General features: G+C 43.4%; 1 protein-coding gene across 5 annotated transcripts in view; it reads right to left on the reverse strand.

The window, feature by feature from the left end:
* The window catches only part of nf1a (neurofibromin 1a), a 292,673-nt gene extending 287,634 nt beyond the window's left edge, over nucleotides 1–5,039 (reverse strand). For all 5 annotated transcript variants that reach the window (XM_041198253.1, XM_041198251.1, XM_041198250.1 and 2 more), the window contains exon 1: nucleotides 4,971–5,039. In XM_041198253.1, coding sequence (XP_041054187.1) covers nucleotides 4,971–5,030 — 60 coding nt within the window. In that variant the 5' untranslated portion in view covers nucleotides 5,031–5,039. The remainder of the gene's footprint in view (nucleotides 1–4,970) is intronic.
* Between the last annotated feature and the right edge of the window lie 20,010 nt (nucleotides 5,040–25,049).

Raw genomic sequence — 25,049 nt, forward strand, 5'->3', positions numbered from 1 at the left:
CTTACTCCTCCAATTTTTGTTATCTCCCTCCAGAGAAGTGGCAGGCTTTAATTCAATTTCTCCCACGACAGAAGAGCTGAAATCTATGTGGGGAAAATCTCAGGTGGAATCTCCTACACACTGCATTGGCCATTGGCATTTTCAGTTATAATACATGCCTGCACTTGCATGCAACTTGAAACATAACACATTCAAATTTGAATCAATTGCAAATTAGAATTTTCATGCTTGTTGATGGTTGGGAGTGGAGGGTTGGGATGGAAGGGGCACAGAAGAAAGAGAATTGAAGCTTGTTAACTATACAGTTAAGTTTCTCCTGACACGAGTAAACCAAAAGGGGGAAAAAGATGACTGTGCAATTAAGACTGCACTTGTGAACAAAACATGAGCAGGAAATTGTTTGCAGTATACTAATTGGTGATAAACATTTGTGATCACTTCTGTATACAACCTTAATAGAACCTGTATCTACTGCAGGTGTATGGTCTCAGCAATGCAACCAGGAGGAATTGCCTTTTCTTGCAATAAAGTTAATAAATGGTTGGGGATATAAAATTGTGGATTCATACTGAGGGTGATTTGAATAAAATAGTGTAGCATGTCTCCTTTATATTCAACTACTTCAGTATCAACCCCGCTTTGTGGGAACTCCCATTTACACAAACTTACTGACTCCTAGCATGGTTACTGTTCCATTAGCACCAGGTACTCTCCAATACCTAGCCCATATGGCCATTCATGCAAGAGCCAAAACAGCTAACATCGTCAGCTAGTCAATTTCAGGGACATCACAATCCTGTAACTGCAGAATCATTTTTCTATCAGGAATAAATATTTCCCTTTTGTACACCATACCATGGATAATTTGAGAAGCTTTAACGCTCGATTGATTTATTTAGTTACAATGCCCATTATTTTCCTCCAGATATTTTTTTAAGACATAAATGTTGGGTTGTTTTAAAAGTTGCATATTAAATCCATTATTTTTACAGAACTTTTGGTATCAAACAGCACAAGAACAATGAAATTTCAGGCAGATTCTTCGCAAAGGAAGTTGCAATGGTATCACTTAGCAAAAAAAAGTGCAGTCATCATTATGATGGAGAAAAAATGGCAATGTCTCCTTAGCAAGATCCCACAATTAGCAACAAGATAAATGACCAATTACACCGCCTTTCTTTGCAAAACAAATTAACTTCCTTAAAACTAACATTTGATGGAATCTGGTATATTTGTGGTAATTATGTCTTTGGTACATAACACACTAGCTGATGTGGCAAATGAGAGGAAAGAATGAAAAGGAATAAAGGAAAAGAAAACTGGCCTGTGCAATCTGAATCTGGAAGGAGAAAATGAATCAAAAGGGTTCCTCACAATACCTGAAAACAATTGTCAGCCTAAGGTTGCCAGTCATGATGCCCTGCAACAGCTGACAGCCCTGATGGCAATTGCTATCAAAAACAAAAAAGGAAAGAACTTACATTCATAAAGTGCCCTCTGCTGCTTCAGGATCTCCCAAACCACTTTACAGTCAGCTAAGTGCTTTTTCAAGTACAGTCATCATTATGATGGAGAAAAAAATGGCAGCCAATGTCTCCTTAGCAGGATCCCACAATTAGCAACAAGATAAATGACCAGTTAAATTTGACTTTGATAGTGTTGGTTGAGCTATATTTTGGTCATGACACCAATGGCACCTCCCTGGTGTTCTTCAAAATAACATTTATGGAATCCTTTTTATCCACTGAAGAGGGAAGGCAAGGCCTCATTTTAATGTCTCAGCTGAAAGACAGCATCTCTAACAGCACAGCATTCCCAAGTACTGCCTTGGAATGTCAGCCTAGATCATGTGCTCATGATTCTGGAGCAGGACTTGAACCCACATCATTTTGACTCAAGAGTACTACCACCACCAAGCTGAGAATGATACAAGTCTTGATATATAAAAAAAAAAATCAATCAGACAAGCACCAGCAGGGCCATCAGTGCTGGATATCAGGAAGGCTAGCAGAGATTAAAAGAAAATGTACCAGTTCTTCAAAAATGACAGGGTTGACACTCTATTCCAAAAGCTATTGCAGCATACGGGCTGTTAATTGGCAGTGTCACAGAGCAAAGTCCTTTCTCCACCTCTTGATTCTATAACCAATTTCCTTTTTTTGAAACTTACAAAATGGGTTTGCAAATTATTCCCCAGAATATAAAAATATTCAATTATTTATAAAGTCCTTGAAAATTTACACAACAGCTATATAATAACTAACAGTTTGAGAAAATAAATACCATCACTTGTGAGCAATTATAACTCTCATGACTTTGTTGGCCTATACCTCTTATGTAGGTAGATGCTTATCACAACACAGATACCCAGGATATATCCTCAATTCAAAAGCAGCAAACCAATAAGCAGCTCTCATATTATATCTAGTTCAATTTATGACTGTACAATTTTCTGTAATGAAAACTCAAGCCTAAAATTAAAAATGCTGGAATTTTTGCAAATATCAGAGCTATTTCCAATTAGTGTCATCTGATGTAATAGAGACTAATTATTTTAACATTATTGCTAAGACAAGTTACTCTAAATATCAAACTTTACAAATGTAAAAAGGTTTTGCAGACAAGGAGTTTTTTTTTAAATCAGACTGTAAAGTATTCCAAAATAAACAAACATTACCAGAAAAAGAATTCAAGTTGCACATGTCTTGTACATTTACTTATAAACGTTCCAATGGGGCAAATAATGCTGTTTACAAGAAAAATTCTTTAACAGCATTTTCAGACATAGTTTGAGACTGACCTGCTCAAGAGATTTCAAACAAATGAGAGAATGAGAATATTGTCAGCCTTGGGAACGGTTCAGTGAGTTGCTGAGCCATACAGATCAAGAGGGTTTCTAATTCAATCTCTGGCCTGTGCCAGGTAACCTCAGTTAGGGCACTGTTAAAAACTCTATGATTGACCTTGGTGTCCCCACTTTAAAAGGAGGGGTGGGATGGGGTTAGAAATCAGCCCGACTTCCCTTTCCTGACCACTATTCAATGAACCTTTGCTGGAAGTTTGCACCAAAGCAAGGTTGGGCTTAACCGTGACACTTCATGGGTCAAATAACCTGTCCATGCTCAGTCAAACATAACCCATGAGGAATGGCTCTATGGACAAGACAGCCTGTGTCTGTGGACTTTATACCCCAAAAAGATTCAAGTATTCAGATTTCAGAATAATTGCAAGAAAAGCTTTTCAATTTCCATTCCCGAACAATCCAAGAAAATTCACAACCTTTTGCCCAATTCTTTTTTTATTTTTGATAAATGAATCATTGCAGAAAATACTTCACCATAGTGCTACAGAAATGACCTCTATTCATAAAAAAGCCTTAAAAGATAGCCTGATCCTCATCCCACCAAAAATACACCAGAATAATGACATTTGCCTTTTCCTTCAAAATTATATATATTTTAATTACAGAAGCTGCAGAAGCCTTAAATATGGATACTTGACAGCTATTTTGTTTTTAAACTTTGATCTATAAAATATTTCATCTGCAGTTTTTTTCAACTATAGAAAAAATATCAGAGCTTGCCTCTGACAGAGTACTTTTCTGGTGACAAAATCCTTGTCCACAAGGCTGCACTATTTTTGTGTAATTCACCCAAAATCAGCAAAACAATTACAACTAATTCAGAATTAAAGCATTCAGCATAAATCAAGTTTCCATGTGATTTTGCATTTGCCTATAAATATAATTCTAGAAGCTGAGCCTGCCCACAAACGTGGTCACTCTTCCTGACTGAATTAATCACCATAGAGTTTCCACTAATCACACAAATCTATGGGCTTTCAAGGAGGTTCTAACAGTTGAATGTTTTTGGCGCAGGGACACCAATAGATACGTTTTAAAAGCTTTTGGGTGTAACTTCTATTTTAGTTTACTAACAAACTGACTGGTGCATACATACAAGCTTCACACAAGCAAATGGGATTGAGTGGAAACTGAAGGAAACAAATACTTCTCAAAACTAACATGATTTTTGTCACACTTTGCATCCAGATCACCAATAGCTCCCAAAGTGGAAACTCTATTCCCTTAGTTTTCACAAAATAAGCATTAAGATGCCCCTATGTCTAGCTCCACTTTAAAATGCTGAATAGCTTCAACGTGCTTGAGCAAGCTCTTTCCCCAAAATTTTCAATTGCGAATAAAAATCAGCAATACATAAACCCCTAAAGGGTTCATTGATTTCAACATGATGAAACAAGGGCTGCAAACGTCTCATGAAGCGCCTCCCAAATGAACTACACTAATAAGCCCTGTAAACATCACTTCTGCTGAAAGCAAAGTTACATGAATAACTACATTGATCGGGATAGAAAACTGCAAATTGTTGATTTCTTTTTTAAAGCAGAACAAGTTTAAATCTATTGAGAGGTGGGCGGTTTTGCCCCATTTAATAAATAACAGGGAGCGTCGCCCCTCAGAAATAGAGCTGGGGGGGTGGGGGGGCACATAGTCTGCGTGGTGTTGGTGAGGACCAGAAGGGGACCGTTCGGTTGCGTGGGGATTTTCTTTTATATAAAAACCACGAGAGATTCAAATCATTACAAACCATTGGGGTGGGAGAGCGGAATTTTCCTGCAGGCCCCAAGCTCTCGTCTGGGTTATAGGTTCCTGGACCCAGCCCTTGAAAGGACGGATAAGTAGACACACATAGATAAGATAGATAGATAGATAGAAGTAGAGGACCGCCAGGCCAGGCCAGGCCCCGGCCGACCGACTCCACAGGGAAAATAAAAAGCCACCCACCCCCAGAGAAAGCAGAAACAAAAACGGACGCCAATTTTTACCTCTGAAAACATTCAACCGCGCTCGCTGCAGGAGACAAAAAAACATTAGAGTCATTTCCAACGCTTTTTTTTGAATAGCATAAAAACAGAAACTGTGAGGTCCTTTTTTTTGTTTGTTTGTTTACCTGCTCGTCGAAACGCGTTATGACGGCTTGAACCCATTCCACCGGCTTATGAGCCGCCATGCTCGGCTTTCCCCCCCACCCCCCGCCACCTCCTCCTCCTCCTCCTCCTCCACCCCCTCCCCCACTCTCCTCAAGGTAAAAGAAACGGTGCTCTTGATTTTCTTTATATACACATCTACAGATGGATAGATAGATATAAATCCCTCCCGGTTGCGTTGCTGGGTTTGTTTTCCTCCCTCTCTCTCCACTGCTTCCCCCCCTCTCCGGCGTCTCCACATTCACCAGGACACGGCGGCCATGACACCAGCCGGAAGTTGGTTTTTTTTCTCCCCCCTCTCGCTGGCTCCCGTGTGAGAAAAAACCGCGCATGCGCCTCCGGAGCCGCCGTTCATTAAGAAAAGCACGGAGTGGTTACGTCAACACCCGCCTGGCCCCGCCCCCTTTCCTCCCTCCCCCTTCCTCTACGCGTCTGTCATCCCATGCGCACGCGCACAAGCTCCCAGAAAATTTTTTTCAATGGGGAGACAGATGCTGGAATGTAATGGCATCAGGAGAGAGAGAAAAAAAATAAGCTGTCAATTCACCTCAGCAATGGCTTTCTGTTTGCTGCGTGTATTTTTCACATGGAAGGATGTTTTTGATTCTACATTTTCTTCTGGTTCCTATGTAATATTGCTTTTTTAAAAAAAATTCTATATGTGTGTAAGTTATCAAGGAAATTGAAATAAAAATAGGAAGTGCTGGGAATGCACAACGAGTCTCTCGGCATTTGTAAAAGATAAAAAGATAGACTAACATTTCGGATGTAGATCCTTTGTCAAGAACTGGAAGCCAGGAGACAACTCCTTTATAGGACTGAATAAAATATTTGCACAAACCTTGTCCTGTTCTATAAAGGGGCTCGGTTAATTTCAAGATTCCAACCCTTGCAAAGAGACCATATTCTCAAACGTGAATCTGCATTGTCTCTATAATTCTCACCGACCGGCAACATTTGTTTCTGTTTCACTTTGCAGCATTTGAATTTCTTTTGTCTCTAAATTATAAAGATTACAACACGGAAGGAAAACCTCAAACACTAATAAAAACCCACGTTAAAAAAAAGTCGTTCCTGTGCTGCCAAATATGAATGACTTTCAATGGAAACAAATAGGATGGGGCGGGGGGGGGTGGGAATCTTTACATTTGGGCTGAGTAAACGGGGTTTCTATCATTTTCACGTTGTTAAACGGTAGCACGACTGATATAAGGAGCTGCCTTCCCTATTAATCTGACAGTCTTCCTGCTTGCTGATATACATTGTGAATTTGCAATATGTAACATGCAACACGATCTGAGAACGATCACGAGAGGGCCGAAGAGACATTATTTTGCGTCCAAGTTTCTGTTGATTAAAAAAAATTTTTCTTTACACTCCCAAGATAAAAATGCGACAGGTGAGGTAAGATTTAATGCATTGATCTGTGACGTTTACAAGGTTGCTTGTGCATTTCTCTCCGCATCTCTCTCCATCGCAAGGAACAATCAGGAGCACTTTGTTCTCATTGAATTTAACACCAATTGACTGACCCCACACAATCTGTAAATGCCAGAATACTGAGTGAGTTGGTAGTAAAATATTTGCTGAACGAAATTTGAGCGGGGCGGCAGAATTATCCGGATGGTATCCTGGAGTGACAATTCTGCGTGTAGTACCCCTGGCTGGAGTCTGAAAATCTACAAGGAAGGGACCGGGAGAAACCAACATCGCCCTTCGTGCAGAAAATGCACGCAATAAACATTCCTGAGCCCGATTTGCTAAAACCTGGATATAAATGGTACAACCTGCATATTGGAATGGAAAAGAAAATTGATGGGCAAGTCATTTGGGATTCTTATGAGGGGCATGGATAGGGTAGTTAGGAAGAAACATTTCCCATTAGTGAAGGGATCAATAACCAGGGGGCATAGATTTAAGGTAAGGGGCAGAAGGTTTAGAGGCGATTTGAGGATTGTTTTTCACGCTGGGGGGTGGGTGGTAAATGGAACTCACTGCCTAAGCGGGTGGTCAAGACGGGAACCCCCCCGAACCCCCCATTAGTATTAAGATGAACACTTGAAACCCCAAAGCATACAGGGCTACGGGCCAAGAGCAGGAAAATGGAATGAATAGATAAGGACTTGATGACTGGTGTGAACACGATGGGCCGAAGAGCCTCTTGCCGTGCTGTAAAACTCTATGACCCTTCCTCCTCACAGCACAACGGTGGTCTCAGGCAGCGTCACACCAGCCCTCTGGCCCCAGAGAAAGGTTGACAAGTGTGAAAGAGGGGAAAATGGAAGAAGGGGGACAAACAGTACACTAAAGAGGCAGAAGGGCATCCCATCAGTAAGGTGTATGGGTACAGTAGGTCACAGAACGGTAGGATAGATCCTTGTCTCATTATCCCTAGAGTAAGCTATATCAAACTCAGCCGTGCACTGTAGAGGAGTCAATGAACATTAAAACGAGGGTAATTTAAGCTGAATCACCAACGTGGATTCGAGTCAGTATTGCTTAAGGGCCTATGTTATATATACTGACCACTGGAAGGGAGTAATCAATATATGTTATATTTAAGAGAGATAAAATATATTTTTTAAAACCGGATGTATTTCCAAGTACAAGAACTATTTGATGCTGTTATTTGTTACCCTCCCTCACTCTACCCCCACGTTTGTTTAACTTAGCCACTTCCTACTATCGCCTCTAGCAAATAGGGTGATGGACTCCCGCTCAATAAGTGTATTGTGTTCGGACTCGAGTCAGAACTGAAAGGCAACAATACAGCAGAGAGGCCTGTCTATCCCATTATACTGGGCAGGAATAATGCCAAAATAAAAATACCTGGAAAAACTCAGCAGGTCTGGCAGCATCTGCGAAGAGGAACACAAGTTAACGTTTCGAGTCCGTATGACTCTTCAACAGAACTAAGTAAAAATAGAAAAGAGGTGAAATATAAATTGGTTTAAAGCGTGGTGGGGGGGGGGGGTAGAGCTGGAATAATGCCAGTTGTCCTGATCTCCCAACTGATGAAGTGCAGCAATCAAATGGAAATCACTTAGAATAACAACGAGAGGTGGGTGGGGGTGGGGGGGGGTGGGGGGGGGGGGTGAAATCGCAACTCAATAAGTAATCTGTTCAATTGGCCTGTTGAAAGTTGAATGCCAATTAGAATTAAAATTGTCCACCAATACCCAATTATCTTTAATTGTCTTAAAATATTCAATTTTTGTCAGAGTCTACTTAACATCAATTGCTTTCTTCCATTCTCCAAACTTTGCTAAACATTGGTGTTAAAAAATGTAAAAGGGATTTATGACCTGAGTAGCATTTATACTGGATAGTCCCAATAATCGAATCATAGAATTGTCACAGTACAGAATGAGGCCACTCGGCCCGTCGAACCCGCAATTTAACTCATTAACTTTCAAAATGTTATCTATTCTTTGACAATCCAATTTTTTATACTTATAGCATTCTCTACGTTTATGCAGATTTTTGTCATTAATATAGTAGTGTAAAATTCTGCCCAGTATCACAATTCTGATATTAGCAAATCTGTAACAATGTTCTGATAAATGTGATTTGTCACCAAGCTCGGCCTCACTCCTTCCATTGTCAGTAACAGTCCTGGACACCTGCATGTGTTTATAAATTGTATTCTTGTGTATTCTCATTGACTGCTTATAAAGTAAGCCTACACGCTGTGCTCGGTTTGTGCTTGTTTCCCGTATTAAAGCCTTTGATACGATGTGCTTTACGAATGTGATTTGGGGGGGGGGGGGGGTGAGGTTGGCTGAGGCAGAAATTAAATAACAGCCACTATGGAATTCAATGCGCAATTTATCTAGGCGTGGATATAACCAATGCAGCATCATTTCCCATAAGAGGGATCCCAATATAGCAACAACAGATATAATTATAGATGTACAAAAATGCCTTTGCTGTACAAAATTAAATACTAGTGCTGTGATCATATATATATATAATGCTGGAAATATTCGGCTACATCTACAAGATTGATATTTCATGCGTAGAGTCTTCATCACAGCACTAGCGTTAATTTTGAGCAGTAAATAAATCTTTGTCCTATCTTTGCAAGGCAATCTCCCCATGTAGACATGTTCCTAACGGTTGCTCATCATGCTTTATTTTACTTTCGGCTACTTCTCTAGGTAGGGAAGGAGGAAAATCACTGCCCTGCCTCAGCTGCCAGATCTGCTCCCCTTCCTTCTTTACATCGAGTGAGCCCTTTTGAAGTATCTCGCTTTCCTTTTTACCACCACCTTGGCCCACCCATTTCCTGCACATAAGTTGTGATTTATGACGTTTTAATAGGCATGACTTCCACCCTAAAATGTTTGTCAAACCTCTTTTTGTTTTGTTTTGCCAGAATTGCACAAATAGTGTTGTAAATGTATCACAGAATTGCTTGTGCGTGACATCATCAAAATGAAAGAAAAGACGCTCAAAATCTTCAAAATAAATATTAGTATTTGTAGAACACCTTAGCGAGGTTTTGATTCAAGCTCTTCAAGCGCTCTATTTAATGAATTACTTTTGGAATGCAGTCAATATTCTTATAAAGGCATTCTTTTGTTCTATTTCCCCCTCTCCAAACGAACAAAGGATTTCCCAAACAGTTTTTTTAACGATGACTGTGCCTCTTTTAAATATTCATGCATTTGATGCAATTGTTATTGATAAAACAAATTCACATTTTGCTATCTTGTTTCCCCAAATTTCGTTTCCTAGTGTACATGAGAGTGAGATTCCTTTTTATTTAAGTACATTTATTGTTGATCTTCCCCGCTTTCTCAGCGCTGGGTCTGAGACTCACACACACACACAATGTACACAGATTCTTGGCTATGTGCGCGGTCTGTGTTTTTCAAAGGAGCTAGCCGCGCCTGCGCACTCGGGCGGCTGCGCCGACTTTCATTAATGAAAAGTTGGCGGCTGACGTCACCCGGGGCTCGTACCTGCCTCAGCGGAGCAGGGAATCAGGAAACGTGAATGGTGTGAGTCACAGGCATCAATGGGAGCTCGCAGCAACCCAGGCAGGCTGCAGGGAGGGGGGTGGGGGAGGCTAGGGGGATCCTGCAATTCAACTCTTTTTTTCTCAGCACTGTGAATGAATCCGACTCGTCCCTTAAGACACCATGATCACATTGCAATTCTAAAAAGGAACCATTTTGATTCACAAAATGCAGTCTGTTGGCAATGCAGCTTCACTGCATATTTTATATATTCCATTTATTGTCTATTGTTGCATTCGATATTTAAATCATACGACCACCATTTATTTATCTACACCCCATCACACGGGAATGCATCAACATTATGTGGTCGATTGCCAAAGGGCGTTGCAGCTATTTATAGTCAGTAATTTTCATGTACGTACTGAAGTGTTTCATTAATGTGAATCCGGTTTTCTTTGTACACATGGATTTTAATCTATTCGAACTACGTAAAATAAAAATGCAAAAAAGGCAATTTTACTCGACGGGTTCTTGGATCATTTAACAATTCAACTTACTTTTGAATTACTGATAAGCTACTTTTATGAAATGAGTCGTGTCGTTATTTTTTAATATATATTTATTTCCGCTTGATCCACATTCATAATTGTTTCCCTCCTTTCGAACACATTCAGTTCCTATTCAGCCATCTCACTAACTCCCTTCACTGGTCCCGAGTGCAGCAATATCTTTTGTCTCTGTATCGTTGTTAATCTGATCGATTTATCGAAAAGTGCACAAAAACGCTCGCTCGATTTCAGAGGCCACGAAACTAACTGTGACCTTGCAAACGGTGGATCATTCGTTCCTTAGTTAACGACATCTTTTGCCTGCCTTTGATTTGAAGGCATTAAAACAGCTGCTGACAATTCGTTCTCCGGAGCTTTTATTTGTCTCTTCATCTGCAAAGTAATTGTGCATCCGGATGCATTTTAAAGTTAACGATTATACCGTAAGGTGATGCATTTTACTTTATCAGATCTCTGATTTGGCCCACTCCAGTCTTAAAACTCACTGCTGTCAAAATAAGAAGGGGGAAAGATGACAAATGAGATGTCCGGGACAAATCCAGGGAGTCAAGTTGGCAGATATTCAATTTGCTTTTTTCATTTTGGGAATGGGGAATCGATTTCTTAAGGACTTGATAGTCTCAGTTCAATGCATTGTCAGGTTACAAGGTGATCATTTACCTAACTGCTGTACACTTTGTATTTCAAACGGTGAGTGGAATTATCTATGTCGTACACAGATGTGGCAACGACAGGGGGTGCGGTTAGTCTCTTTAATTTTCTAAATAACCTAGGATCCTTATGGGGTGTTGGTAGTCATAAAGAACAGTGGACAGCCGGTAAGGCTCCAGTGTGTCGGAAATGAGAGGCAAGTTTCCGATTTTCTACTCCAGGGAAGGAAATCGTTTGGACCTTTTATAGAGGGGAAAAAAAACAATAAATGTGGAGGATTGCGGCAGAGAGTCGGGTTACATTGCACCCACCCACACAAGCGGTCTGCTTCAGAGACTGAATACAATTCGACCGTGGCTGCAGGATGCAAACGGTCGCCCAAGATGTTGACACGCATCCCTCCCCCAAGGATACACAGCCACACTTGAAAGTTTCCCCACCCGTAAGGCACTATAGTATCTGGTTTTGGAGGGGAGATGCATGTTGCAGTTAATTGCCTTGTGGGATCCTTATGTCCCTCACGCTCTCCCCGCACCCCACCCCACCCCCATCACCCCATGCACACGGAGCGAGAAACATACACAGAGACACACACGTACACGTACAAAACACAATGGCATAGACAAAGACACGACCACGCACATGGAGGCATACATCACACAAACTAGGAGACACGTGAGAAAGAGGAATGCATACGATTAATTGGATCTCACTACTGTTTTCACATTGGTGTATGAATCTGACACATTTAAGTCCAGCTCTGAGTTTGTCCTAAGAGAACACAGACCATTTCCATAGCAAAACATAATTAAAGTATGTCCCATGGCGATTGCCATGATCTTTTGAGACCAGGTCCAAGGCAAATTTAAGTTTCAGGAAAATTTGATTGCCTCTCACTTCAGACATGGCAAGCTCCTATCCAAAGGAACATGCTCCACAGGATACTGGTTTCCAGTATCTGGTAGAAATGTGGAATCTCACAGCAAAGTAAGGCCAATCCCATTGTACTTGTGTCAGTTTTTTGAAAGAGTTCTGCAGATTAGATCTGTGCCCCTCAACCCTACTTTTTCCCCATAGACTTACAAGTTATTCCTCTTCAAGGACACATCCAATCACCTTTTTGGAAGCTTCTATTGAATCAAATCCCACCATCTTTTCAGATGGTGCTTTCCAGATCTAAACAAGTATTCACTCATCAAAACAACCTAGCACCCACAGGAAGCATCCCACAAATGTACACACCGGAGGAAAGTAGCCACAACCTATCTTTTGCCTTGGCCAAGTGCTTATACCTCTGAATGAGAAATTTTTGGTTCAACACCACTCCAGAGACTTGAGCATGCAATCCAGGTTCACACTCCGGTGCAGTACTAAGGGAGTGCCGCTCCTTCAGTGGTGCTATCGTTTAGTTGAGAGCTTAAACCAAGGCCCAGTCTACTTCAAAATCAATGTAAAAAGTATGTGGCACCATAAAAAGAAGAGCAGAGAAGTTCTCCTGGCGTCTCTCGACCAACAGATTGAAAATAGACTGGTCAGCCATATCATAGAATCATAGAACAGTACAGCACAGAAGGAGGCCATTTGGTTCATCGAGTCTATGCCAGCTCTTTTGAACATCAAGTCAATTAGTCCCATGCCCTGGCCCTTTCCTCATATCTCCACAAATTTTCTCCTTCAAATATTTAACCAGTTCACTTTTGAAAGCTACTTTAGAATCTGTTTCACCTATCCTGTCAGGCTGTACATTTCAAATCCTAATTACTCATTTCAAAAAAAATATTTTTCCTCATGTCGCTTCTCGTTCTTTTGCCAATCACCTTAAATCTGTTCTCTTGTGTTACCAACTTCAGGCTTTGGAAACAGCTTGTCTTTATTTACTCTTAAAGACTTAATGATTTTAAACACCTCCATCAAATCCCCTCAGCCGTCCCTGCTCTAAGGAGAACAACCCTAGTTTCTAATTCCAATGAATCCCTTCTGTACCTCTCCAAGGCCTTTAAGTCCTTCCTAAAATGTAGTGCTCAGAAATGGACACACTGCAGTTGGGCTGAACTAATGTTTTATATGAATTTAGAATAACCTCCTGGCTTTTCTTCTCTCTGCCTCTATTCATAAAACCCCCAGGATCCCATATGCTTTATTAACCATTTTGTTAACCTGTCCTGCCATCTTGAAGTTTTGTGCACAAACACCCCCAGGTGGTAAAGGTGGCAGGTTTGGGAGGTGCTGTTGAAGCTTTGGTGAATTTCTGCAGTGCATCCTGCGGATAGTGCACATTGCAGTCATGACATGCCAATTTTTAAACTGGCGGATGGACTATCTAAATGCACTGTTGTTCTGTTCTTAATCTGAAACAAAGCCTGCAAATTTCTGACAGCAAAAGTGCTTTCACTAGGGACAGGTTTATATGGATGGGGACTGTAAAATTGTGAATTCAGGAATTCACTCCATCTCTGTCAGCATTTCACTTAATGGAAATTTCCCAATCCTGCCTGCTGACAGAACACTGACTGGCATAAAATGTGAGACAGTTTCACTTTAAATTCAGCACAAATCAAATGTAAACGGGGAAGCCTATGAAGTTCCTGGATTTGAGCACTGCGTGCATTCTTCTCCAGGTAGCAGCCTCAGTTATTTGAGGAAGACCAAATTTAGGTTTACACAGTGATCTTACTATGGGGAAGGGCAGGAAGACAGGGCCTGAGTCTATCGCAGCTGGAACAGGGATTGAATTCTGCCCTGTTTGCATTATTCTGACTCACATTCTAGTTGTCTAGCCAGCTAATCATGCCATCAATTTGTGTACTAAGTGGGCAATAAGGACCAGCCAGTTCCATGCCTGTCAGAAGGAGATCCCTTGAGGCTTCATTGTTCACATCTCTTTTCTGATATTCTGTTTATTCAATTGCAAGATAAAGTAATTGGGTTTCATGTCCACATCTCAATGTATTTATTGGAAAAGGATGAAGAAGAATAAAGAAGACATGATAGGGAGATCAGATGGCACTGGGGCAGCCTGCCTGTGCTTGTCATTTTGCCATCAACTGCATGTACAGGAGCAGATACTGTAACCTGGCAATAATAGGGGAGAATTGCCCCTGCAGGCTCAACAGAGCTGACATCTGCTTCAAAGGGAGCTGCAGTAAACTGACACCTTAGAGATGCCACTTTTATTGGCAGTCGAGGTGACTCTGGACCTCAAGCTTTATGTCCCAGCCTCCTTCCTAGCTACCACAAGGAACAGTGGTAACACCAGACAATTTTCTGCCTGGAAATGTATTAATGCACTGCTCAACAGAAGCAGTACTTTTTTTATCCCTTCTTACTGAACTGCAGAAGCAGTGTGAGATGGCTGCACAATTTCATCACGATGTTGGATTTCCCAAACTTCAGGAGTCATTGTTTGCACTCATGTGGTCATTTGAGCTCCTAGGCACATGCCTACATGAACTGAAAGGGCTTTGCTCTATCATGGTAGCCATTGATCACTTCAACAGTCAAAATTCTTTCATTTGAGAGAGTTATCTATGCCAGTTTTATTTAAGTGTGAAGGCAGACTGGAAAAATGGCTGTTCTTCAGCCATGAATAATAAATAACCACAATAACGCAACAGCCACAATAATGCAATAACCACAAAAAGAAGCTGAATGAAGTTTTAACAAGGTCTACTTCCACAAAGATTATTGTAGAGAATAATATTGGTATGCTGGAAAAGTGTTTCAGATGCACCAGTAGATCAGAGGATGCCATGCATTATATTCCCACTCGTGTTTCCCATGGCCATTGTTGTCTGCTGGCTGAGTGAGAGCTCTTTCATCTCTGGGTCAGAAGAATGTGGCTTCAAGGCTCAATCTATGCTGATACTTCAGTGTGGTAATGCATCATCAACGGTGTGTCTTTTAGATGAAGTGTTACACCAAGTCCTTGTCTGCCTGCTCAGGTTAACACAAAATGCCCTATAACTAGTGGAGGAGCTGGGTAATTCTCTTCATATCTTGGTCAACATTTATCTCTCAATCAATGCCTCAAAACAGAATAATTAGTCATTCAGCATGTTTATTGGTGGTGAGGTTTCACTGCACACAAATTATTCGCTGTGCTTGTCTAGCTGACAGCATTGGACGCACTTCAAAAGTAATTAATTGGCACTGAAATGAAACTGGAACTCACAGCACTTGAAGGTGGTGGAAGCAGAGATGATCAATGGTTTCAAAAGGAAACTGAATGGGCACTTGAAGGAAATAAACTTGCAGGGTTACGAGGATAGAGCAGACGAATGGTGCTGACTGGACTGCTGTGCAGAAAGTCAGCATAGACTCAATGGGCTGAATGGTCTCTTTCTGTGCCCTAAATGATTCTGATTCTAATATTCCAAATATTCCAAAGGCATGAAAGACACTAAAGAAATGCAAGTTCTTTCTTTCTTCCTGCATGCACAAATTTGCAAAGCAGAGAATCCTAATCATGGAGGAGCCCAACCAAGAACTAAGACTGGAACAAGACACAAGCACTGACCTAGGGGCAGGCACAGCAAAAGCAAAATGCAGCTGAGAAGACAGGTAAGCTAGGCACCCATCCAAGAGTCATCGAGCACAACTACAGTTCTGTGAAGCCTCTGAATGCTGAATTTCCTTGGCTTTTATCCGACTTTTTAATTTCTGTTTAACATCTAATTACATAACTATGAATATGAACACTGCCCCATTTGCTCTCAGTTGGACAGTGATTCCTCGTTTTGCAGAATGAGCGTGTTAAAATTACCTTTACTCTTTTTTCACAGACAAAAAGAATGATCTGCCTGTCAGCTTTGCTTTCTCAGTGTCTGGCCTCCAAAATAAGTTTCTAACCCCACTCTATAACATCGCCATGATATATTTGAGATTGGGAGCTCAGTAGAAGTGGTATCAAACGTCTAACATGCTGTCTCAATGAGCAATATTTTTAAGGTTAATGCCATGGCCCTCAGCCTACTACCTTCCATAAAATGTTTGGTTTCTAGAATTTTGAAAATGAATCCCTTCTCACAATGGAAGCTTTGGAAGCAATATTTACTCAATTTATAATTTTGATGACTTTAAAAAAAAGGGGGTTGCATCTGCATGCTTCTTTTAAGAGTCAAACAATTAAGAACTCCTCAAACTACCTACCATGTAGTATGGTGCTGAGCCTGAAAACCCAGAAGGTCCCACATTTTCTCCCTAGTCACTACTTCATTACCTTAACCAAAGCAACAAAATGGAGACATTGCATTTGGCCTCTTTTTCACTAGGCTGTGGAAGGAAAAACAATCAACCCATGCTCTTGCTTCTTATAGTTTATTCTGTCCTTCAAATCGAGAGCTGGACCTGTTTCTGAATGGGTTGGACATCACTTCTTATAAATGATCGCTGCTGTAGGGAATTCACGGCTGGAGTCACCTCCTAGATTATTTCTGATAGGTTAGATGTGTCGGAGAGGGATTTCCCAGACCTTTTTCCTCAAATTGGCCTGAGTTTTTAGTCTGTTCTTTTGCCTCTCAAATGGTTTCTTGTGAGGTGGAGGGTGTATCCATTGCAATACACAAGGTATCACAATTGTATGGGATAGATTGGATGGACCAACCTACGTGAATTTGCTGGTGAGTTCGTCTCCACCCAAAACACAGGAACATAGAACTCAGGAGCGGGAGTAGGCCATTCGACCCTTTGGGCCTGCTCCACCATTCAGTAAGATCATGACTGATCTGGTTGTGGTCTCAATTCCCCTTTCCTGCCTGTCCCCCATAACCCTTAACTCCCTTGTCTATCAAAAATCTGTCTAACTCTGCATTGAATAAATTCAATGACCCAGCCTCTACCACTGTCTGGGGAAGAGAATTCCACATACTCATGACCCTCTGAGTGAAAAAAATTCTCCTCATCTCAGTCTAAAAAGTTACAGTCTCCCCCTCAAGTGGAAACATCCTCCTGGTATCTACCCTATCAAGCCTGAACTCCAGTGGGTAAAGGCCCAAACTGTTCAACCTTTCTTCATAAGATAAGCCCTTCATCCCAGGAATGAGTTAAGTGAACCTTCTCTAACTGCTTCTAACGCAATTATATATTTTTTCAAATAAGGAGACCAAAACTGTAGACAGTATTCCAGATGACATCAAAGCCTTGTACAACTGTTGTAAAATTTCCCTACTTTTATATTTCACTCCCCTTGCAATTGATGCCAAAATTCCATTTGCCTTCCTAATCACTTTCTGTACCTGAATACTAACTTTTTGTGATTCATGTACCAGGACACCCAGATCCCTCTGTACCACCGGGCTCTGTAGTCTCTCTCCATTTAAATAGTGTACTGCTTTTCTATTCTTTCTACCAAAGTGGACAAGTTCAAATTTTCCCACATTGTCCTTCATCTGCCAATTTTTTTGCTCACTCACTTAGTCTGTTTATAACAAAACAAAAACAGAATTACCTGGAAAAACTCAGCAGGTCTGGCAGCATTGGTGGAGAAGAAAAGAGTTGACATTTCGAGTCCTCATGACCCTTCAGCAGAACTGGTTGAATCCAAGGAGAGGGGTGAAACATAAGCTGGTTGAAAGGGGTGGGGGGTGGGGGGGGGGGGGAGAGAGAGAGAGAGGTGGAGGGGGGGTGGTGTGGTTGTAGGGACAAGCAAGCAGTAATAGGAGCAGATAATCAAAAGATGTCACAGACAAAAGAACAAAAGAACACAGAGGTGTTGAAGTTGGTGATATTATCTAAACAAATGTGCTAATTAAGAATGGATGGTAGGGCACTCAAGGTATAGCTCTAGTGGGGGTGGGGGTCAAAAAAGATTTAAAAATAATGGAAATAGGTGGGAAAAGAAAAATCTATATAAATTATTGGAAAAAAAAAAGGAAGGGGGAAGAAATAGAAAGAGGGTGGGGATGGAGGAGGGAGCTCAAGACCTAAAGTTGTTGAATTCAATATTCAGTCCGGAAGGCTGTAAAGTGCCTAGTTGGAAGATGAGGTGCTGTTCCTCCAGTTTGCGTTGGGCTTCACTGGAACAATGCAGCAAGCCAAGGACAGACATGTGGGCAAGGGAGCAGGGTGGAGTGTTAAAATGGCAAGCGACAGGGAGGTTTGGGTCATTCTTGCAGACAGTCCGCAGGTGTTCTGCAAAGCGGTCGCCCAGTTTACATTTGGTCTCTCCAATGTAGAGGAGACCGCATTGGGAGCAACAAATGCAGTACACTAAGTTGGGGGAAATGCAAGTGAAATGCTGCTTCACTTGAAAGGAGTATTTGGGCCCTTGGACGGTGAGGAGAGAGGAAGTGAAGGGGCAGGTGTTGCATCTTTTGCGTGGGCATGGGGAGGTGCCATAGGTGGGGGTTGAGGAGTAGAGGGTGATGGAGGAGTGGACCAGGGTGTCCCAGAGGGAACGATCCCTACGGAATGCCGTCGGGGGGATGAAGGGAAGATGTGTTTGGTGGTGGCATCATGCTGGAGTTGGCAGAAATGGCAGAGGATGATCCTTTGAATGCGGAGGCTGGAGGGGTAATAAGTGAGGACAAGGGGGACCTTATCATGTTTCTGGGAGGGAGGAGAAGGCGTGAGGGCAGATGCACGGGAGATGGGCCAGACACGGTTGACAGCCCTGTCAACGACCGTGGGTTGAAAACCTCGGTTAAGGAAGAAGGAGGACATGTCAGAGGAACTGTTTTTGAAGGTAGCATCATCAGAACAGATTCGACGGAGGCGAAGGAACTGAGAGAATGGGATGGAGTCCTTACAGGAAGCGGGGTGTGAGGAGCTGTAGTCGATGTAGCTGTGGGAGTCGTAGGCTAGTAATGGATATTGGTTGACAGTCTATCACCAGAGATTGAGAAAGAGAGGTCAAGGAAGGGAAGGGAAGTATCCGAGATGGACCACGTGAAAATGATGGAGGGGTGGAGATTGGAAGCAAAACCAATAAATTTTTCCAAGTCCCGAGAAGAGCATGAAGCAGCACCGAAGTAATCATCGATGTACCGGAGGAAGAGTTGTGGAAGGGGGCTGGAGTAGGACTGGAACAAGGAATGTTCCACATACCCCATAAAGAAACAGGCATAGCTGGGGCCCATGCAGGTACCCATAGCCACACCTTTTATTTGGAGGAAGTGAGAGGAGTTGAAGGAGAAATTGTTCAGTGTGAGAACAAGTTCAGCCAGACAGAGGAGAATAGTGGTGGATGGGGATTGTTCGAGCCTCTGTTCGAGGAAGAAGCTAAGGCCCCTCAAACCATCCTGGTGGCGGATGGAGGTGTAGAGGGATTGGATGTCCATGGTGAAGAGGAAGCGGTTGGGGCCAGGGAACTGGAAAATGTTGATGTGACGTAAGGTGTCAGAGGAATCATGGATGTAGGTGGGAAGGGACTGGACAAGGGGAGAGAGAAGGGAGTCAAGATAGCGAGAAATGAGTTCCGTGGGGCAGGAGCAAGCTGACACGATCGGTCTAACGGGTCAGTTCTGTTTGTGGATTTTGGGTAGGAGGTAGAAGCGGGCCGTCTGAGGTTGGGTGACTATCAGGTTGGAAGCTGTGGGAGGAAGATCTCCAGAGGAGATGAGGTCAGTGACAGTCCTGGAAACAATCGCTTGGTGTTCAGTGGTGGGGTCATGGTCCAGGGAGAGGTAGGAGGAAGTGTCTGTGAGTTGACGCTCAGCCTCTGCGAGGTAGAGGTCAGTGCGCCAGACAATAACAGCACCACCCTTGTCAGCAGGTTTGATGACAATGTTGGGGTTGGACCTGAGAGAACGGAGTGCAGTAAGTTCAGAGAGAGAAAGATTAGAATGGGTGAGAGGAGCAGAGAAATTGAGATGACTAATGTCGCGCCGACAGTTCTCAATGAAAAGATCAAGAGAAGGTAAGAATCCAGAGGGAGGGGTCCAGGTGGAGGGAGAATATTGGAGGTGGGTAAAAGGATCCATTGAATGGGGAGAGGACTCCTGCCCAAAGAAGTGAGCCCGGAGACGAAGACGGCGGAAGAAGAGTTCAGCGTCATGCCGAGCCCAAAATTCATTGAGATGAGGGCGTAAGGGTATGAAACTAAGTCCTTTGCTGAGCACTGAACGTTCAGCATCGGAGAGGGGAAGGTCAGGGGGTATAGTGAATACACTGCCGGGGCTGGGATTGGAAGAGCGGGTGGGGACAGAGGGACAGGCAGGGGTAGAGGGTCCTAGATGGGTGTTGGTGTCGATGAGTTGTTGGAGCTTGCGTTCCTTAGCACTTGAGAGAAAGAGAAAAAGTTTCTTGTTGAGGCATCGGATGAGACGAAGAATAAAATGAAACTGGGGGCACGCGCAGCTTTGAAAAATGGTACAGCGGTGCTGCTGGAGGGAGAGCTCGAATGTGTTCATATGGCGGCGCATGGCACTGAGTGTGGATCTCAGAATGTGACGGGAACAGCAGTCCGAGAAACGTTTTATGTCCTGGAGATACCTGTAATCCTGGGTGGGTTCGAAACAAGAGGGATAGAATTTCAGTTGAAATCCACGTGGGGAAAGACGGAGACGGAGACAGTCGCTGAGAAAGGAGATATGGCTGTGAAAGCAGGTTTTAGTAAACACATTTCTCCTTCAACTCCTCTCACTCCCTCCAAATAAAAGGTGTGGCTATTCCTTGTTCCAGTCCTACTCTGGCCCCCTTCCACAACTCTTTCTCCGGTACATCGATGATTACTTCGGTGCTGCTTCATGCTCTTGTCGGGACTTGGAAAAATTTATTAGTTTTGCTTCCAATCTCCACCCCTCCATCATTTTCATGTGGTCCATCTCTGACACTTCCCTTCCCTTCCTTGACCTCTCTGTCTCAATCTCTGGTGATAGACTGTCCACCAATATCCATTACAAGCCTACCGACTCCCACAGCTACATCGACTACAGCTCCTCACACCCCGCTTCCTGTAAGGACTCCATCCCATTCTCTCAGTTCCTTCGCCTCCATCGGATCTGTTCTGATGATGCTACCTTCAAAAACAGTTCCTCTGACATGTCCTCCTTCTTCCTTAACCGAGGTTTTCCACACACGGTCGTTGACAGGGCTGTCAACCGTGTCTGGCCCATCTCCCGCGCATCTGCCCTCATGCTTTGTCCTCCCTCCCAGAAACATGATAGGGTCCCCCTTGTCCTCACTTATCACCCCACCAGCCTCCGCATTCAAAGGATCATCCTCCGTCATTTCCGCCAACTCCAGCATGATGCCACCACCAAACACACCTTCCCTTCACCGCCCCCTCCATCCGCCACACACCCCCCCCTCCCCCCCACCCCCCCACCCCCCCCACGTCGGCATTCCATAGGGATCGTTCCCTCTGGGACACCCTGGTCCACTCCTCCATCACCCTCTACTCCTCAACCCCCACCTATGGCACCTCCCCATGCCCACGCAAAAGATGCAACACCTGCCCCTTCACTTCCTCTCTCCTCACCGTCCAAGGGCCCAAATACTCCTTTCAAGTGAAGCAGCATTTCACTTGCATTTCCCCCAACTTAGTGTACTGCATTTGTTGCTCCCAATGCGGTCTCCTCTACATTGGAGAGACCAAATGTAAACTGGGCGACCGCTTTGCAGAACACCTGCGGACTGTCTGCAAGAATGACCCAAACCTCCCTGTCGCTTGCCATTTTAACACTCCACCCTGCTCCCTTGCCCACATGTCTGTCCTTGGCTTGCTGCATTGTTCCAGTGAAGCCCAACGCAAACTGGAGGAACAGCACCTCATCTTCCAACTAGGCACTTTACAGCCTTCCGGACTGAATATTGAATTCAACAACTTTAGGTCTTGAGCTCCCTCCTCCATCCCCACCCTCTTTCTATTTCTTCCCCCTTCCTTTTTTTTTTCCAATAATTTATATAGATTTTTCTTTTCCCACCTATTTCCATTATTTCCCCCACCCCGCCACTTAAACCAGCTTATATTTCACCCGTCTCCTTGGATTCAACCAGTTCTGCTGAATGGTCATGAGGACTCGAAACGTCAACTCTTTTCTTCTCTGCCGATGCTGCCAGACCTGCTGAGTTTTTCCAGGTAATTCTGGTTTTGTTTTGGATTTCCAGCATCCACAGTTTTTTGTTTTTAGTCTGTTTATATCCCTTTTTGCAGACTCTCTACCTTCTCTTGACAACTAGCTTTCCTACCTATCTTCATGTCATTGGCAAATCTAGCTACCATAAATTCTGTCCCTTCATCCAAATCATTGATGTAGATTGTAAGTAGTTGATGCCCTGGCACTGATCCAGAGCGCACTGGTACAGAGTGGAATTACTGCAAGTTTGGTGAGAGGGGAGTGAAACTTTAAATTTTAAGGGTTAATCTTTTATAAAATCTAGTACTGCTTGCTTGCAACTTAGCATCTTACTTAAATTTACAGTTTTTAAGTTTTAAGTTTCTTATAGGCTTGGGCAGGGCTAATCAAGCAAATCAAGCCTATAAGAGCAGGTTGGAGAGCAGGTGAGATCAGCAGATTAAGTAACTGGCCTAATCTGGTTCTGTACCTGCCAGATTCATCTGAATCTCACTAGTATAAATAAGAGAGGTTAAGTGCCCTGTCATGGAGTGTCCTGGTATAGAGTGGAATTACTGAAGGGGAGGGGGAGGGGGAGGGTGAGGGTGAGGGTGAGGGTGAGGGTGAGGGTGAGGGTGAGGGTGAGGGTGAGGGTGAGGGTGAGGGTGAGGGTGAGGGTGAGGGTGAGGATGAGGATGAGGATGAGGATGAGGGTGAGGATGAGGGTGAAGGTGAGGGGTTCTCAGCCTGCAGGAGACCAGGAGTTGAAAAGCTGCATGAGAAATCTGTTTTGAAAAAGATCCAAGACTGACATCACAGGAGAAACATAAGCTAATTGGTTGGTGCGAAACTGCTGTTAAGGAGAGTCTTCAAGTAGCTGAAAATTAGAAAAACATGTCCTTTTGAAAAGAAGGAGCTACTTAGATTTCAGTGAGAAACGCAAGCAATAGGGAAGTAAAGTTATGTCAAGGCCAGGTAAAATGAAGGTAAGTAAATTGAAGCAATGGCAGGGCAGCTTGGTTATATGGAATGTGTTATATGTTAGGAGTCCTGGACACTATTAGATGACCATATGTGCAGGTAGAGTCACCAGCGGCAGAACCTTGAGCTCTGGGCTTTGGAGCTTGAATGGTGGCTGGAGTCTCTGTGGCGCATCCACAAGGCTGAGAGCCATGTGGATAGCATGTTCAGAGAGGTGCAGCTTTGGAGCCTGGAGGCAGAAAGGGAAAGGGTGACCGCCAGGTAGTCCAAGAGAACTAGGCAGGTACTGCAGGAGTCCCCTTGGGTCCCATTCGCCAATCGGTATTCTGTTTTGGATACTGGTGAAGGTGTTAGTTCCTCAGAGTACAGTCAAAGCCAGGTTTGTGGCACCACAGCCAGCTCAGCTGCACAGGAGGGGAAGAGCAGCAATCATAAGGATTTGTTGGGGGACAGACAAGTGTTTCTGTGGCCATAGTTGTGACTCCAGGATGGTATGTTGCCTCCCTGGTGCCAGGGTCAAGGATGTCACAGAGCAGCTGCAGGACGTTCTTCTGGGAGAGGATGATTAGCCAGAGGTCATGGTCCACATTGGTACCAATGACTTAGGCAGAAAAGGGGATGAGGTCCTGAAAGCAGATTTTAGAGAGCTAGGAAGGAGATTGAAAAGCAGGACCTCTAAAGCTGTAATCTCAGGAATACACCTGCTAGTGAGTATAGAAATAAAAGAATTGAGCAATTGAACATGCGGCTGGAAAGCTGGTGTAGGGGGAGGGGCTTCAGATTTCTGAGGCATTGGGACTGGTACAAGATGGACGGTCTACATTTGAACATGACTGGGATGAATATCCTCGCAGGGAGACTTGCTAGTGCTGTTGTGGGGTGGGGAGGGTGGTTTAAACTAGATTGGGGGGCTGGGAACCTGAGACCAAATTCAGAGCAGGGAATGGGCGATGGAGAATTATTGAGTGACTCTGAAAGACAGAAGCAGCATAGGTTAACAAGTGTACAGCACAGGAATTTGACAGTGTTTAAAGGGTGTAAATGTAAGTGCAAGGAATATAGCAAATCAAGCTGATGAGCTTTTTAAAATTCATTCATGGGAGGTGGGCATAGCTAGCTAAGCCAGCATTTATTGCCCATCTCTAATTGCCCTAGAGGAAATAGTGGTGAGCTGCCTTCTTGAACTGCTGCTGCCCATGTGGTGTAGGTACACTCAGTGCTGCCACTGTGTGTCAGTGGTGGTGGGAGCAAATGTTTATGGATGGAGTGCCAATCAAACAGGCTGCTTTGCCCTGGATGGTGTCAAGCTTCTTGAGTGTTGTTTGAGCTGCACTGATCCAGACAAGTGGGGGGTATTCCATCACAATCCTGACCTGTGCCCTGTAGATGGTGGACAAGCTTTGGGACGTCAGGAGGTAAGGTACTTGCTGCAGGATTCCTAGCCTCCGACCTGCTCTTGTAACCACAATATTTATATGGCTGGACCAGTTCAGTTTCTGGTCAATGGTAGCTCCCCAGATGTTGAAAATGGGGGATTCAGCGATGGTAATGCAAATGAACTTTAAGGGGTGATGGTTAGATTCTTTCTTGTTGGAAATGATCATTGCCAGGCACATGTGTGGCACAAATTTAACTTGCCACTTGTCAGACCAAGCCTGCATATTGTCCAGATCTTGCTGCATTGGATATGGACTGCTGCAGTATCTGAGAAGTCACGAATGGTGCTGAACATTGTACAATCACCAGTGAACATCCCCACTGCTGATCTTATGATGGAAGGAAGGTTATTGATGAAGCAGCTGAAGATGGTTGGGCCTAGGAACCCCTACAGTGATGTCCTGGAGCTGAGATGACTGACTTCCAACAACCACAACCATCTT

Source organism: Carcharodon carcharias, chromosome 10, assembly GCF_017639515.1.
Source record: "Carcharodon carcharias isolate sCarCar2 chromosome 10, sCarCar2.pri, whole genome shotgun sequence".
Lineage (NCBI taxonomy): Eukaryota > Metazoa > Chordata > Chondrichthyes > Lamniformes > Lamnidae > Carcharodon > Carcharodon carcharias.